Here is a 16,987-nt window from a genome sequence, read left to right on the forward strand (position 1 = left end):
TTTTACAGAATCTAATATAAAAGAAATAAAAAAAAATATAAAATATTTATTTTTTATATTATTTAAGATAATAATTATAATAATATAAAAATTATAAAAACTAAATCTTTATTTTTATTTAAATATATATAATAATTAAAAACTTATATAAGACTAATTTTTTTAATTTTAATAATAATTTATTCTCTGAATTATCTTTAAGATTATTTATATTTTTATTCTTATTAATATAAAAGATAGTAATTATTTTATTCTTCTCTTATTTTTTAAGTATAAAAATAATTAAATCTAAATTAAGATTATTAAATAAATTCTAATATTTCTTATTTATAATAAAATAATTAATATATATTTAAAGTATAATTACCTTAGTCTTTAATTATATCAGAATAAAGACAGCTTTAATAATAATAATAAATATTTTAAAAATTATTAAAAAATATTTAATATTAATATTATTAATTATAATCAAGAAAAAATCTCTAATTATCTAATAAAGAATAATCTATTTAAATTAAATATATTTAATAATTTAAAATAATAAATAACAGGCGATTATAAAGTATAGAACTTAATTTTAAAAAATCCTGTTTATTATAAATTATAAAAATCTAAAGAAAAATAATAATTAAAAAAATTTATTTTAAAAAAATAAATAAATATTTATAATAGTTCTTTACTTAGTATCTGATTAATTATTTATTTAGATATAATTAATAATAATTTCTTTTTATAATTTTTATAAAGATAATAACTTATAGAACTAGTTTCTAAGTTTTTAATTAAAAAAAATAAAAATAAAAAACTCTGCAAAGATAGTTTATTTTATTTTAAAATATAATTTTATATAAATATAATTTATTATATTTTAATATATAATTAATATATCTGCTATATTTTATTTATTTTAATAGATTTAATAAATAAGAATTTATATCTAGAGCCCAGAGTTATAGAATAGTTTTTTTTAAATAAAATTATTTAAGATATAATAAATTAAAATAGAAAATAAATCTTTATAAAAAAAATTTATAAATAGTTTTTATAAAATCTTTTATAAAGACTATAATATTATAATATAGATTTAGTATATTCTATCTATTTTATTTATTTATTTTATTTATTTAATTTATTTAATCTATTTAATCTGTTTAATCTGCTCTATTCTAATAATCTAACTATTGTTTCCAATTATTCTATATATAATTTATAATTTATTTCTAATTTTATTAATAGCTCTTCGAGCTATATCTTATTTCTAAATCTAAGAATAGTCTGATTCAGAAAGAATAATAAAATAAAAATAATATATTTATTTTTAGTATTTTAATTAATAATTTAATATATAATTTTTCTAGTATTTTATAATATAATCAAAATATATAATTAAAATAGAGTAATAATTATATATTTTTATATATATTTTTTATTATAAGAATAATAATTTTATAAAAAGCTGAATTTTATTAATATAACTAGAACTTTCTTATTACTTTTAATAAATAATAATAAAAAAGATATTAATTTCTTTTTGTATTATATTTTTTTAATTTCAAAAGTTTTTTTTATATACTTTTAAATAATAATAAAGATAGCTAGATTAATAATTATTTAATTTAAATATATCTTAATTATACTAAAGCTTAAAAAAATATAATAGATAAATCTTAATATTAAGAATAATTAAAATAATTAATTATCTAGTTTTTAATTATATTATAATCAGATATAAAAATTTTCTTAATCTAATTATAATCTGGCAGTTAGATATAAAAATTCTAATTAACCTGGTCTGACCTGGCTGTTAGCCACTCTAGCTGTTCTATAAATAATAAATATAAAAAAATAAAAATAAAAAACTCTATAAAAATAGTTTATTTTATTTTAAAATATAACTTTATATAAATATAATTTATTATATTTTAATATATAGCTAAAACACCCGCTATATCTTATTTATTTTAATAAATTTAATAAATAGAAATTTATATCTAAAGCCCAGAGTTATAGAATAGTTTTTTTTAAATAAAATTATTTAAGATATAATAGACTAGAATAGAAAGTAGATATTTATAAAAAAGATTTATAAAAGATTTTTATAAAATTTTCTATAAGAATTATAATATTATAATATAGATTTAATATATTTTATTTATTTTATTTCTTTATTTTATCTGTTTAATTTATTTAATTTATTTAATCTATTTAATCTGCTTTATTTTAATAATCTAATTATTTATAATCTTCTTAATTATCTATCTTTTTTTAATTTTATTAATAGCTCTTTGAGCTATATCTTATCTATAAATTTAAAAATAATTTAATTTAAAAAAAATAATAGAATAAAAATAATATATTTATTTTTAATATTCTAATTAATAATTAATATATAGCTTTTCTAATATTTTATATAATATAATTAAGATATATAGCTAAAATAAAATAATAATTATATATTTTTATATAAATTTTTTATTATAAGAATAATAATTTTCTAAAAAGCTGAATTTTATTAATATAATTAGAATTTTCTTATTATTTCTAATAAATAATAATAAAAAAATATTAATTTTTTTTAATTATATTTTTTTAATCTAAAAAGCTTCTTTTTATATATTTTTAAATAATAATAAAGATAATTAAATTAATAATTCTTTAATCTAAATATATCTTAAATTCTTAATTATACTAGAGCTTAAAAAGATATAATAAATAAATCTTAATATTAAGAATAATTAAAATAATTAATTATTTGATTTTTAGTTATATTATAATTAGATATAAAAATTTTCTTAATCTAATTATAATCTGGTGATTAGATATAAAAATTCTAATTAACCTGACCTGATCTGGCTGTTAGCCACTCTATTAATTTCAAAAATTATAATAATATTAAAAAAAACTTATTTATATATAAGATAAAAAAAGAGTATAATTAAATTATATTAGAATATATTCAATTATAAATTTATTATATAATAAATTCAGATATCTAGAAAATTAGAGTAATTATTAAATCTTATTTTTATATAAGAAATATCTAGTTTTAGTAAAATTTTAAAAATTAATAATTATTTTAAAGAATTATATCTCTTATCTAATTATATTAATATCTTAACTTTGTTAAGATATTAGGATTATTCTATAAATAATCTCAGAGTAGTAAACTATATAGGGGTCAGTTATTCTGTATAAAACATTTTTAAATACATTTCTAAGTAAGTATGTACAGAGCAAAGCTATATTGTTCATTGGTTATTATCATTTGCAGGAAGATAATTCAAGCATAAGTCACAGCTTATCACTTGTAACCAGTTAATTAGAGTGGAGGCCCCGCACTTATTTCCAAGATTAAATGAGGTGCCTGTTCTTGTATACAGATGTATATGCACACAGCTAAGTAAAGTATATAAGTATGGTATCAATAATAAGTAAGACCTAGTAGGTACTAGGTAGCTTTAACTTTTGTAAGCCATGTTCTTGTATAAATCCGGTGAATAAGAAACATAGTTATAGAGAAATTACATGGTAAATGTACTGTGGCCTCATTGTGAGAAAATGCCACCAAACAGACAACTGTGTAATGGTCAGTATAGTTACATCATTGATAATGCTTTGTCACCCGTGAACCTGTGAATTCTTTCCATCGCCGGCCAGAACCTCCGCACAGAAGTTCCCCCCAACAACTCTAGATCGTTTTGTTCACCACCTTTATTTTCTCTTCTCTTGTTTACAACAAAGAGGCATGTCATCAATGGATCCGATTTATTCTATTTCAGAGGCAAAGATAGACTCGCCAAATTCAGTATCAAGCGTTGAATCCGATCAGACAGACAAGGGCGCTCTCAGCTTACAACATGATCCCACGACATCGGGGTCTTCAAAAGATCAACCGAGTGGGGTACACGCCCATCAGGTCAAGTCATACAAACCTGATGTACTTTCGGATAATTGCAATGCTGGCCAGGCCTCTTCCACACGGTCGTCCAGCCGAGCACCTAGACGACTCAGTGGGAGCACAGCAGCAAGCTCTGTCAGTGAAGCTGAAGTCTCTGAATTACCGAGGCTAGGGAGGATTGGCGTCTGTGCTTTGGATGTTAAAGCTCGCAGCAAACCCAGCCAGAATATTTTGACACGCCTTCAGTCCAAAGGTGGTTTTGAAGTAATTGTCTTTGGTGACAAAGTGATTCTTGACGAAGCAGTAGAGAATTGGCCCGTGTGTGAATTCCTGATCGCATTCTTTTCCGATGGCTTTCCGTTGGATAAAGCCATCGCATATGCGAAGCTTCGGAAACCATTCTGTGTTAACGACTTACCAATGCAAAAGGTATTATGGGACCGGCGACTCTGTTTGAAGATTTTAGATCAGATGAATGTCCCAACGCCCAAGAGACTGGAGGTTAACCGCGATGGTGGACCTACGCTGGAGTCACCCGAAATTGCCGAGCATGTATATAATATGACTGGGGTTAAACTTGAGGGCCCAAGTGACGGTACTGGAGGCGGGGCCTCCAGAACAATGAACGTGAGGATGTCTGATGATGGCGATTCTCTAATCGTTGATGGCAAGGTTTTCAAGAAACCTTTTGTCGAAAAGCCGGTAAACGGTGAAGACCACAACATCCATATCTATTTCCCCAACGACCAGCATTACAGTGGTGGTGGCAGGAGACTTTTCCGAAAGGTCGGGAACAAAAGCTCCGAATACGACCCCGAGCTCGCTGTTCCCAGATCAGTGACAGAGAAAGGCACAAGCTATATATATGAGCGGTTCCTGAGGGTCGACAATTCTGAGGATGTCAAGGCTTATACCGTTGGGCCGGACTTTTGTCATGCTGAGACACGCAAGTCTCCTGTGGTTGACGGACTTGTTCGCCGCAATACTCACGGCAAGGAGCTGAGGTACATCACTAAACTGAGCAGAGAGGAGGCAGCCATTGCTTCAAGGATATCGAATGGATTTGGCCAGAGAATTTGTGGATTTGATATGCTCCGCGTGGGAGACAAAAGCTATGTCATTGATGTAAACGGCTGGAGTTTTGTCAAAGATAACAATGACTATTACGACAGATGTGCAAACATCCTGAGAGAAACCTTCTTGAATGAGAAGTGCAAAGGTTTAGGGGTCTTGGAGCCCTCTGACGCCGTTTATACGGATCCAGCTTATTCGTGGAGGAGTTCTGTCTCCCACAGGCAGACACTGAAAACTTTGTTGAAATCCCCCAGTGCATCAAAGCTCTATGGGAACCAAGCTGGCTTCAAAAGCCCTGACACAGGTTCGTCGGAATCCATTGTCACGAGATCAATAACCTCGCCGCCTGGTGAAAAAGCCGATAATGGAAGCAGCAATGTAGATCCAGATGGTATAGAAAAGAATTCGTCTTCGAGGATCTACGCCACGCACAATCTCAAATCCTCTACTCCTATGGACTTACCTACTGAGGGGGCGCCGCCGCCAGCCTCTAAGCACTCATGGAAACTCAAAGGAATGGTGGCAGTCATCAGGCATGCCGACCGCACACCAAAGCAGAAATTTAAATTTACATTTCATAGCCAGCCTTTCATCGACTTACTGAAAGGACACCAAGAAGAAGTCGTCATTAAAGGTGAAGCTGCACTTGCAAGTGTCTCAGATGCTGTCAAGGTTGCAATGGTACAAAATCTTGAAGATATGGACAAGCTGAAATTGCTCCGTACGTCCCTCAAGAAGAAAGGCGGCTGGCCAGGGACGAAGGTTCAAATCAAACCGATGTTTCGAAAACGGAAACCAGAAGAATTGCGAGGGCAAACACCACCAATTGTCCCGACAACATCACTTGCTAAAGGCCATCAGGAGGACCATTCAGTATCTGTTAATCCCCAGTGTCCCTCGGAAAACGATTGTTCAAGCAGGCCACAGACGAGAAGTGACTCGATATCCGGCGCAACGTTCTCGAGGTTCTCTGCTGCAGAAAACGACCTAATCTTGGACAAACTTCAACTTGTAATCAAGTGGGGGGGTGAACCAACTCATGCAGCGCGCTACCAATCACAGGATTTGGGGCTTAATATGCGTGATGACCTGAAATTAATGAACAAAGAGGCGCTGAATAATGTCCGCATCTTCACAAGCTCTGAGCGACGAGTGAGCACAAGTGGTAAGTCACCACTCTGGTTCTTCTGGGTTCCATCTAACCAGAAGGCGTAGCCCAAATTTGGGCTTCTTCTTTTCTTGACCAGAAGGAGCTCCCAGAAAACTTTATACAAATACGGAAAGATCTTTTAGATGACTCGAATGCTGCAAAGGATCTCATGGATAAGGTCAAGAAGAAGCTAAAGCTTCTTCTGCGCGAAGGATCGGCGCCTTCACAGTTCACTTGGCCAAAAGACAATATTCCAGAACCGTCAATCGTACTTGCTACTGTTGTTGAGCTGATGAAATTCCATCGGGATGTCATGAGGCATAATTTCCGAAGTCTTGAAGAATCATCGTGCCGACCACTAGGAACAGGTGACATAGACGACAAAAACATAAGCTCATCTCAGTCTGAGGTGAACATCGAGAGTCAGGCTTTCGCTTCAATACAAGGACGCTGGTGTACTGGCGAGGATCCTATCTTATTCAAAGAGAGGTGGGAGAAACTTTTCGCCGAATTCTGTGATACTGAAAAGGTCGATCCCAGTAAATTGTCCGAGCTGTACGACAGCATGAAATTTGATGCACTTCACAATCGGCAATTCTTGGAATGGGTATTCATGCCACCTGATAGTGATGAGAGTGAAGATGAAAAGTTCGGCCCTATTTCGAAAACACCTAAAAGAGACGATTCTATGGATGATTCTAGATCCAACAATGACGGGATGACCTACGACAAACATGATGAACAAACAGAGGGATCTCTCTTTACGCATCGAATTGGATGGAAAAGGCGTATGCGCGCATTTGAATTAATGCCACATTTCCGGGCACTCGATGACAGTTATGACCACTATTTCAAACTGTATCCTGGCTCTAGCTCAACGAAAGCCAAGGTGGATGGAAGACTTTCCAAGCTGAGAGAGCTATACAAGTTAGCCAAGGTACTCTTTGATTACGTAACTCCTCAAGAGTACGGAATCACAGACACAGAGAAGTTAGAAATTGGCCTCCTGACCTCCTTGCCGCTTCTTCAGGGAATAGTGAGGGACTTGGAAGAGGTTCAGGCGTCGCCAGACGCGAAATCATTCTTCTATTTTACTAAAGAATCCCATATCTACACTCTCCTGAACTGCATTCTTGAAGGAGGTATTCAGACCAAGATTGCCAGAACCGCCATCCCCGAGTTGGACTACCTATCCCAGATTTGCTTCGAACTTTATGAAGCTAAGGATTGTGAATCATCGACCAATTCATATTCAATTCGGATCTCGATCAGTCCGGGATGTCATGCTTTTGATCCTCTAGATGTGCAGCTTGATTCCAGACATGCAATCGGCTGCGCCCCAAGAAGGAGCTTGACTGCTCATCAGGATTGGAAAGAAGTTATTGAGACTCTCAAAGCAAGATTTGACACGTAAGCAATCTTTCCTCTACCATATTCATCGAAATACAGCTGAGATATCAATCAATGTTTAGGGTCAAGCTCCCGAAGACATTTATTGCAGTGAACCTAAGTGATAAACATGGGCCAAGCCCATGAAGGGCATGCAAATCATAGACAGCTCCTAATTAATGATAGTTGTTTTCCAGTTACATTTTGTATCGTAGGCACCTGCTTTTTTTTCTTGTAGAGATATGCAGAAATGGCAGGGTGCTTTAAAAGTTTTATAATAGCGACTTCATAGCAGTTACAGAGTAAGGTACTTCAAGGGTATACTGTATCCGGTATAATATCCGCTCAAAAGGGGTGAAGCCTGTTAAAAGCTCCCTTTGGGCAGGTATTTAGTGCATAACCGACCCCTACACGGCTTACTGCTCCGAGATTGTCTGTAGAGTAATCCTAATTAATATCTTAACAGAGTTAATATATTAATATAATTAGATAATAAATATAATTTTTTAAATAATTATTAATTCTTTAAAATTTAATAAAACTAGATATTTCTTGTATAAAAATAAAGCTTAATAATTATTTTAATTTTTTAAATATTTAGACTTATTATATAGTTAATTCTTAATTTAATATATATTAATATAATTTAATTCTAATCTTTTTTTATTTTATATATAAAAAACTTTTTTAATAATATTATATTTTTTTAAATTAATTAATTTAAATAAAACTATTACTACTAGTAACTTTATTTATTTATAAATAATATTTAAAAATCTTTTTTAATTAAATTAAGTAAGAACTATAACTGTATATTAATTTGAAATTTATTTTAAATTTTTAACAAAATATATTTATATTATATAATTATATATTTCTTAATTAATATATTTATACAGTGTTTATAATCTGTATTAAAATTTTTAAATAAAAAAAATAATTAATAATAGTTTTAAATTATTTTAAAATTATTAAATAAAATATAGATTTTGTTTCTGATATTTTTTAAATAATTATTTTAAAATTATAAAAAACTAATTTTATTAGATAAAATCTATATTATATAATCTAATATTTAAATATCTTAACTTAAATAGAGACAAGTTTGTTATAGGGTTCTCATACAAATCCTCTAAATCCCAAAGGCTTGGCAATATCTGTATAAATACTCTGTTTGATATACTGTGATTAAATAAATAATTAAATAAAGTAAGAGATAGCACTATATAAAAAAAATAAAGAAATATAATTTAAATATTTTTTTTATTAATTTCTTTTATATTAATAATTAATTATTAGATTAGCTTAATCTAATTATTTTTTTAATATTATAAATTAATTATTATTAAGAGATAATCTTTTAAGAATTAAGAATTATTTAATATATAAAAATATTAAATAATAAAAGCTTAATTATAAATCTAACTAAAAACTCTATAATAATATAAAATATTATTATTTATATTAATAATATTATTTTTTATTTAATATTTAATTATATAATTCTAAACTTATTTTTTAGATTTTAAATTTTTTTAGAAAGAATTTTAACATATATTTTCTTTTCTATAAAAAGCTTTATATAAAATTTCTTATTAATAAAAAGTATTTTATTAATAAGTACTTTTTATTAATAAGAAATTTAGCTAGCAAATCAGCAACAATATTTTAAGTAATATTATATCTATCTTAACTTTGTGATAGATATATCTTCTTTATAGTATCTCATACAATCAAGCCCTTATATTTTTATTTTATATTATTAAATTTATTACTATTTTAAAAATCAGATAATGTATAATTATCAGAATTAATAATTAATAATAAAAAGAATTTATAATAGAAAAGATTCAGAATAAGAGATATATAAAAAATTATAAAATATAATTCTAATATAAGATTAAATAGACTAAATATATTTATATAACTTAACAATTAGTCTCTACTTTATAAGAAACTAAAACTCTTAATAATCAATTAAAACTTCAAAATAACCTCTAGATTTTCAGATAACTGACTAATAATATTATTTAATTAATAAAACCTTTTTAAATAACTAACTAATAATATTTTCTAACTAATAAAAATTTATCTCTTATAGAAAAAGATAAAAAGATAATAACAAAAAAAAAGTAGAAAAATTTCTTTATTTAATTTATTTAATTTATTTAATTTTTTAATTTTTTAATAATAATATAAAAAAGCAATACAGTGCTTGTAGATTAATATCTTATTTTATTTTTATTAATATATATATATAATAAATTTTAAAATTTTTTTATTTATATTCAGAGTAATATCTATCTTAGTATTTAAATAATTTCATATTTTTGAAGAAGATAAAATAAATATTATTAATATATAAAATAAACTGCAGCAGATTATAGAAAATAATAAGAATAATATTTATATATAAAAAATAGATAGTTCTTAGCTAATAAGAAAAGAATTATAATATATATTAATAATATTTATATAAGACTTAAAAATAAATATTTATTTACATAATAAATAATAAATCAGTATAAATAATAAATTTATATTAAAAAAAGTTTTATATTTTTTTATAGATTAATATAATATAATTAATAAAAGATCTTGTTTTCTTAAGTTATAAAATATATAATAATATATTTACTCTTTTCTTGAGAAAACTTGTAAATAAATATAATAAGCTTATTAATATATAGATTAGTCTAAGCAGATTTAATAGAATTATATAAAAACTAAATAAATATTATAAAAAAGATATTTTTAGGCTTGACTTTTTTAATTATAATTATAAAAATCAGAAAGAAGTTATATTAATATATAAAAAAAAATAAAAAGAAAATTAATAAAAAATTAATATAAAAATATTAGATTATTTGCAGAACTATATTTAGAAATAATAAAAAAATTAAGAAATTATTATTTATATAAAGAGTAAATTTTTTATATAATAAAAACAATATATAAATCAGAAATCTTGAAGTTATTTAAAAACAGAATAAATATATATAAAATAAAAAGAAGAATGTTATTATAAGATTTTTATATAAATTCTTTAAATTTTAAAGATTTAATAATATTTATATAAATACTTTGTTCGATATGCTATAATTAAATAAATAATTAAATAAATAATTAAATAAATAATTAAATAAATAATTAAATAAAATAAGAAATAGTACTGTATAAGAAGAGATAAAAAAATATAACTTAAATATTTTTTTTCTTTTTTATTAATTTCTTCTGTATCAACAGTCAATCATTGGATTAGCTTAATTTAATCATTCCCCTAACTGATTTATATAAAGTTTCTTAAGTATATTATTTATAATTAAAATAATTATTTTTAATTAAACTAAAATAAATTATTTATTAAAAAATTACATATAGTATAATAAAACAAGTTTCTAGACTTTATTAGAGTGGTTAATAATTAAAATACAGATTAAAAATCAATCTCTTAAAAAGTATATTTAGATCTAAATAAATTATAAAATACAAGTTCTAAAATTATATTTAAAGATAATCTAATATTTATTTATAAATTATATTTTAATCATTATTTAATATAGCTAATTTATATTTAATATATAATTAATTAATTATAGACTTATTTTATATAATAATTTTTAATTATTAAATATTTTATAATAATATCTGTATATTATATAATTTAAGAATTAATTATATAATTATCTAGTTATTAATTAAATAATTATTATATATTTATTTTAATTCTTATAAAATATTTTAACTATTATCTAAATTTCTTAACTATTTTTATTAATCTATCCTGGCTGTTAACCACTCTAGACTTTATTTAATTTTTAATAAAAATATTTTTAATTATTATAAGAAATTCTCTTTTATAATTTAATATAAAATCTAAATATTAATATCTTATATTTTTATATAAATTATATAATATTAGATTTATAAATATATTTTAATATATAAATAATCTGCTAGATTTAATTCTTAATTTTATAATAATTAATAAATAATATAATAATTTTAAAAGATATAACTTAATAAAATAAATAACTTTTTAAAAAAGATAATATTAATATATTAACTCTTTTAAGATATTAGAATTACTTTATAGATAATCTCAGAGCAGTAAGCTGTGTAGGGGTCGGTTACTCTGTACTGTGTAGTACTAAGGTACCTATTACCCCGCTAACAATTACCGCGCGCTTCACTAGTACGAAAGTACTGCCAGGTAGGTAGGTAGGTGGTAGGTAGATAACAGCATGTCTTTTAACATACCACCCCCAAAGTTTTCTTCGTCTCAAATTCCCACGAAGATCTCGGGAGGACTTTTATTTCTATGGCTTCCACCCTGGATGCTGATGCTACCGATGACGAGTGCTTCAATTACGTTATCTCAGGCGACAGTCTACGATGTAGATCTGAGCAGCCTCAGAAAGAATTTACCATTGCCCTTGGCAGCATAATTTGTATCATACCCAAGGAAAAGTACGAAGGAACCGTGTATATTCTGCTATTCCTTCAAGTTGATGGAAATGAGGATTTTGATCCCAGGAGCCCCTGCACGTTGCTCGGCAGTGTTCAGCTAGCTACGGTACCCTCGTCCTTGTCACATTACTTGTGGACACACATGCCCCATCATCTTTGTGCTCCCGGCTCCGAAGCAAGGAGCATAGATATTGTTATATCAACTGTATCCGGAACAGGAACAGGACAGAGCTTTTATAGCAATATCCTACAGCCACTTCTGTCACATATCGGTGTCACAGGATATGAGCTTCACGAGACCAAATCAACGCAAACAATCACGGAACTATGTCATGCAAGGTTCATCCCGCGTGCCGGGGAAAAGCTTCCACAGACAATCATTCTCTTGTCGGGTGACGGGGGCTTAACTGACATCATAGATGCCTTCCACAGTACTGTTAAAACAACTATAATTCCTCCAACCATTGCTCTCATTCCAACAGGAACAGGAAATGCTATGGCAAATTCCTTAGGGTCGCTAGCGTACCCAGCAAAGGGGTTGGTGGCTTTATTGCAAGGTGTCTCAGCAGATATACCTACTTTTGCGGCAAACTTCTCCCCAGGCGCAAGATACATCACAGATGAAGGCCGTGGAAGAGCATCCATTGCACACATCTTAGGAGCTGAAGGCCACCACAAGATCTACGGTGGTGTTGTTGCGAGCTGGGGTGTGCATGCTGCATTGGTTGCCGACAGTGATACCATCGAATATCGCAAATTTGGGGCCGATAGATTCAAGCTAGCCGCAAAGGAAATACTTTTCCCTTCAAACGGCGCTGAAACCCACAAATTTCTGGGGGCCGTCACTCTCTTCAAATGGGACAATCAAGCCAAGAACAGACGTGAGGAGATCCTGGGGCGCAAGGAGCACATGTATGTCCTGGCAACCCTTGTATCAAGCCTTGAGAAGGACTTCATGATCTCCCCTCTATCTAAGCCTTTGGATGGGGGGCTGTGGATAATTCACTTTGGACCAATGTCGCCAACAAGAGTACTGGAAGTTATGAGTTCTGCGTATAAAGGGGGACAACACGTGAAGGACGAAAGCGTGTTTTACGACCAGATTGAAGGCTTTCGAATTGAGTTCTGTGAGGAGGAAGAGAGATGGAGGCGAGTTTGTATCGACGGCAAGATTATCGCTGTCGAAGCTGGGGGTTGGATGGAGGTACATAAAGAGCCCAAGAGCTTACTGAAGATTCTGCTGCTGGGGAATTCTCCATGCGCCAACAGCAGCTGAAAGTGGAACCATGCAGCTCATCCAACTCGTCGTCCAAACAATAATGGTGTCTTACTTAGCTACCTAAAGTCATTATCTATTAGAGACCTTCTGCAACGGTCATTTATCATTAACATTTCAATTCAAAATCGGGTATAGCGGCCCGCCCCTAGTAATCAACTATAGAGTCATTTGAAAAATATTTACAACTGACTAATCTGCTTAATAAGTGAAGTGGATCCTCAGGGGTGTAGGGGCTTCCGGATGCTTCACTTGTACACAGCCTAAGGCGCAGATGCAGGATGCTAGTAATAGATAGAATAAATACTTCTAAGTATTATAATATTAATATTCTGAGTACTTAGAGATTTTTATCTAATATTTATTAATAGATTCTTTTTAAGAATTTATTTATTTATATACTTATTTAGCTGGAATAGAATAATTATATTTTATTTTTAATAAATTAGAATAGAATAATCTTTTATTTATAAATTTAATTATATTATATTACTCTTCTTTATTTAAAATATAATTAATTTTTTAAAATTAAAATAATTAAAATAAGTATAAATTAAAGATATATTAAATATCTAAAATAATTTAAATATATTAATATATTAGAGCTGATTCTTCTGCTTATCTAGTTAAGTTTTAAATTTTTAATAAAATATATCTAATTAATTTATATAAATATTTTAATTAATTTATCTGCTATTATATTCTTTATAAATAGATAAATAATTTAAATCTTTTTATTTATAATATAATTATAAATAATATAATATTAGATAAATATATATTTTATTTATTAATAATTTATTAAATTTTCTATAATCTTAATAATATTCTGATTATTTTTATATAATATAATCAAAATATCTTAATATATAATATTCTTTTTAATTATATATAAAAATATCTATATTAGATTTAGAGTGGCTAACAGCCAGGTCAGGTCAGGTTAATTAGAATTTTTATATCTAACTGCTAGATTATAATTAGATTAAGAAAATTTTTATATCTGACTGTAGTATAGCTAAAAATTAGATAATTAATTATCTTAATTATTCTTAATATTAAGATTTATTTACTATATTTTTTTAAGCTTTAATATAATTAAAATATACTTAGATTAAATAGTTATTAATCTGACTATTTTTATTATTATTTAAAAATATATAAAAAGAAGCTTTTTAGATTAAAAAAATATAATTAAAAAAAAATTAGTATTTGTTTTATTATTATTTATTAAAAATAATAAAAAAAATTTAGTTATATTAATAAAATTTAGCTTTTTATAAAATTATTATTTTTATAATAAAAAATATATATAAAAATATATAATTACTGCTCTATTTCAGCTATATATTTTAATTATATTATAAAATATTAGAAAAATTATATATTAATTATTAATTAGAATATTAAAAATAAATATATTATTTTTATTTTATTATTTCTTCTGAATTAGATTATTCTTAGATTTATAAATAAAATATAGCTTAAAGAGCTATTAATAAAATTAGAAATTAATAAATAATTAAGAAGATTATAAATAGTTGAATTATTAGAATAAAATAGATTAAATAAATTAAATAGATTAAATAAATTAAATAAATTAAATAAATAAAATAAATAAATAGAATATACTAGATCTATATTATAATATTATAATTTTTATAAAAGATTCTATAAAAATTTTTTATAAATTTTTTTTATAAATATTTATTTTTTATTTTAGTTTATTATATCTTAAGCAGCTTTATTTAAAAAAAGAGATTATTTTATAATTTTAGACTTTAGATATAAATTTCTAATTATTAGATTTATTAAAATAAATAAAATATAATAGATATCTGAGCTGTATATTAAAATATAATAAATTATATTTATATAAAATTATATCTTAAAATAAAATAAACTGTTTTTACAAAGTTTTTTATTTTTATTTTTTTATATTTATTATTTACAGAATAGCTTTAGAATTATAAATTAATTATAATTATTTAATTTATTTTTAAAGAATATTATCAAGTCTTCTTTTTCTATTTCTCAGATTTTTATAAATTATAATAATATTTAAACTAAAATAAGTTTTTTAAGTCAAATCTTTTCTTCTTTCTTAAATCTCAAGATTATATATATTATAAAGAATTAAAAGATTATCTTATATCCAGCTCTTATTAAAATATATAAAAAACTTAAAATATATCTAGATATTAAAGATATATAGCTTCTTAAAATATCTTTAATTAAACTAATATAATTTTAGATATTATAAAATATATTAATATTCTTATTTATTAAAAGTTTTGTTATAATTAATTTTTTATTTTTTATTAGATAGCTAGAGATTTTCTCTCGGTTATAATTAATAATATTAATATTAAATATTTTTTTAATAATTCTTAAGATATCTATTATTATTACTAGAGCTGTCTTAATTCTAATATAATTAAAGTAGTTATATTTTAAATATATATTAATTATTTTATTATAAATAAGAAGTATTAGAATATATTTAATAATTATAATTTAGATTTAATTATTTTTATATTTAAAAAGTAAGAGAAGAATAAAATAATTATTATTTTTTATATTAAAAAAAATAAAAATATAAATAATTTTAAAAATAATCTAGAGAATAGATTATTATTAAAATTAAAAGAACTAGTCTTATTTAAGTCTTTAATTATTATATATACTTAAATAAAGATAAAGATCTGGTCTTTATAATTTCTATACTATTATAATTATTATTCTAAATAATATAAAAAATAAATATTCTATATTTTTTCTTATTTTTTTTATATTAAATTTTATAAAAGTCTTTTTCAGAGTATAATATATTTTTTAAAAAAATTAATTAAGCAGATCAAGCAGTAAGCTATATCTAAAGAATATTATTATATTTATATTATAATTAAATATATATTATACTTTATATATTATTTATATAAAAAGAATATATATATTATAAATTAATCTATAGTTATTAATCTATCTGCTATATCTAATCTTTTTAATTAATAAATATAAATAATTATAGTAATAGTTATATCTTAATCTAATCTTAATTATATAATTAAAAATTTTTTATATCTTAATCTGATTATTAGATTATGGCCAGGTTAAGGTTAAGATATAATGATCAGGTTAAGCCACTCTAATTAGATTACTTATTTAATTATCTTAATAATAATAATATACTCTGTTTTAGTAAAACTCTAAGTAATAATAATTTATTTCTTATTAATTTAATAAATAAATAAGTTATTAATTATTGTTATATATTTAGTAGTTAATCTTTTTAATCTTATATTAATATATATTAAATTAATATATATAATAAAAATCTTTTTTTTATTTTTTTTAATAAGAAATATTATTCTATAGCTCTTAGAGTGGCTTAACCTGACCGTTATACCTTAACCTTAACCTGGCCATAACCTGGCGGTCAGGTTAAGGTATAAAAAATTTTTAACCGTACGGTTAAGGTCAGGTTAAGGTACAACCGTCACTATAACCGTTTATACCTGCCGGTCAGGAAGGTCAGGTATAGCAGGTAGGTTAATAACCGCAGGTTAATTCGTAATATATACATCCTTCTTACATAGATAATATACAAAGTGTAATATATATTTAATTACAGTATAGACATAGTAATATTCTTTAGATATAGCCTACTGCTCGACCTGCTCAACCGGTCGCCTTAAGAGGTATACTACACTCTGGAAAAGGCTTTTAC

At 25.4% G+C, this 16,987-nt stretch overlaps 2 protein-coding genes across 2 annotated transcripts; both read left to right on the forward strand.

The window, feature by feature from the left end:
- The first annotated feature begins 3,542 nt into the window (after window positions 1-3,542).
- On the forward strand, window positions 3,543-7,684 carry BO70DRAFT_325785 (inositol polyphosphate kinase VIP1). Its single transcript, XM_025540656.1, has 3 exons — window positions 3,543-6,137; window positions 6,188-7,532; window positions 7,595-7,684. Exons 1-3 carry the CDS (start codon window positions 3,746-3,748, stop codon window positions 7,656-7,658), a joined length of 3,801 nt encoding a protein of 1,266 aa, XP_025394109.1. The 5' UTR covers window positions 3,543-3,745; the 3' UTR covers window positions 7,659-7,684.
- A 4,064-nt stretch (window positions 7,685-11,748) lies between these two features.
- On the forward strand, window positions 11,749-13,386 carry BO70DRAFT_367153 (diacylglycerol/lipid kinase family protein). Its single transcript, XM_025544516.1, has one exon. It carries the CDS (start codon window positions 11,833-11,835, stop codon window positions 13,255-13,257), a length of 1,425 nt encoding a protein of 474 aa, XP_025394110.1. The 5' UTR covers window positions 11,749-11,832; the 3' UTR covers window positions 13,258-13,386.
- Window positions 13,387-16,987: the final 3,601 nt, after the last annotated feature.

The sequence above is a fragment of the Aspergillus heteromorphus genome (genome assembly GCF_003184545.1).
Source record: "Aspergillus heteromorphus CBS 117.55 chromosome Unknown BO70scaffold_82, whole genome shotgun sequence".
Lineage (NCBI taxonomy): Eukaryota > Fungi > Ascomycota > Eurotiomycetes > Eurotiales > Aspergillaceae > Aspergillus > Aspergillus heteromorphus.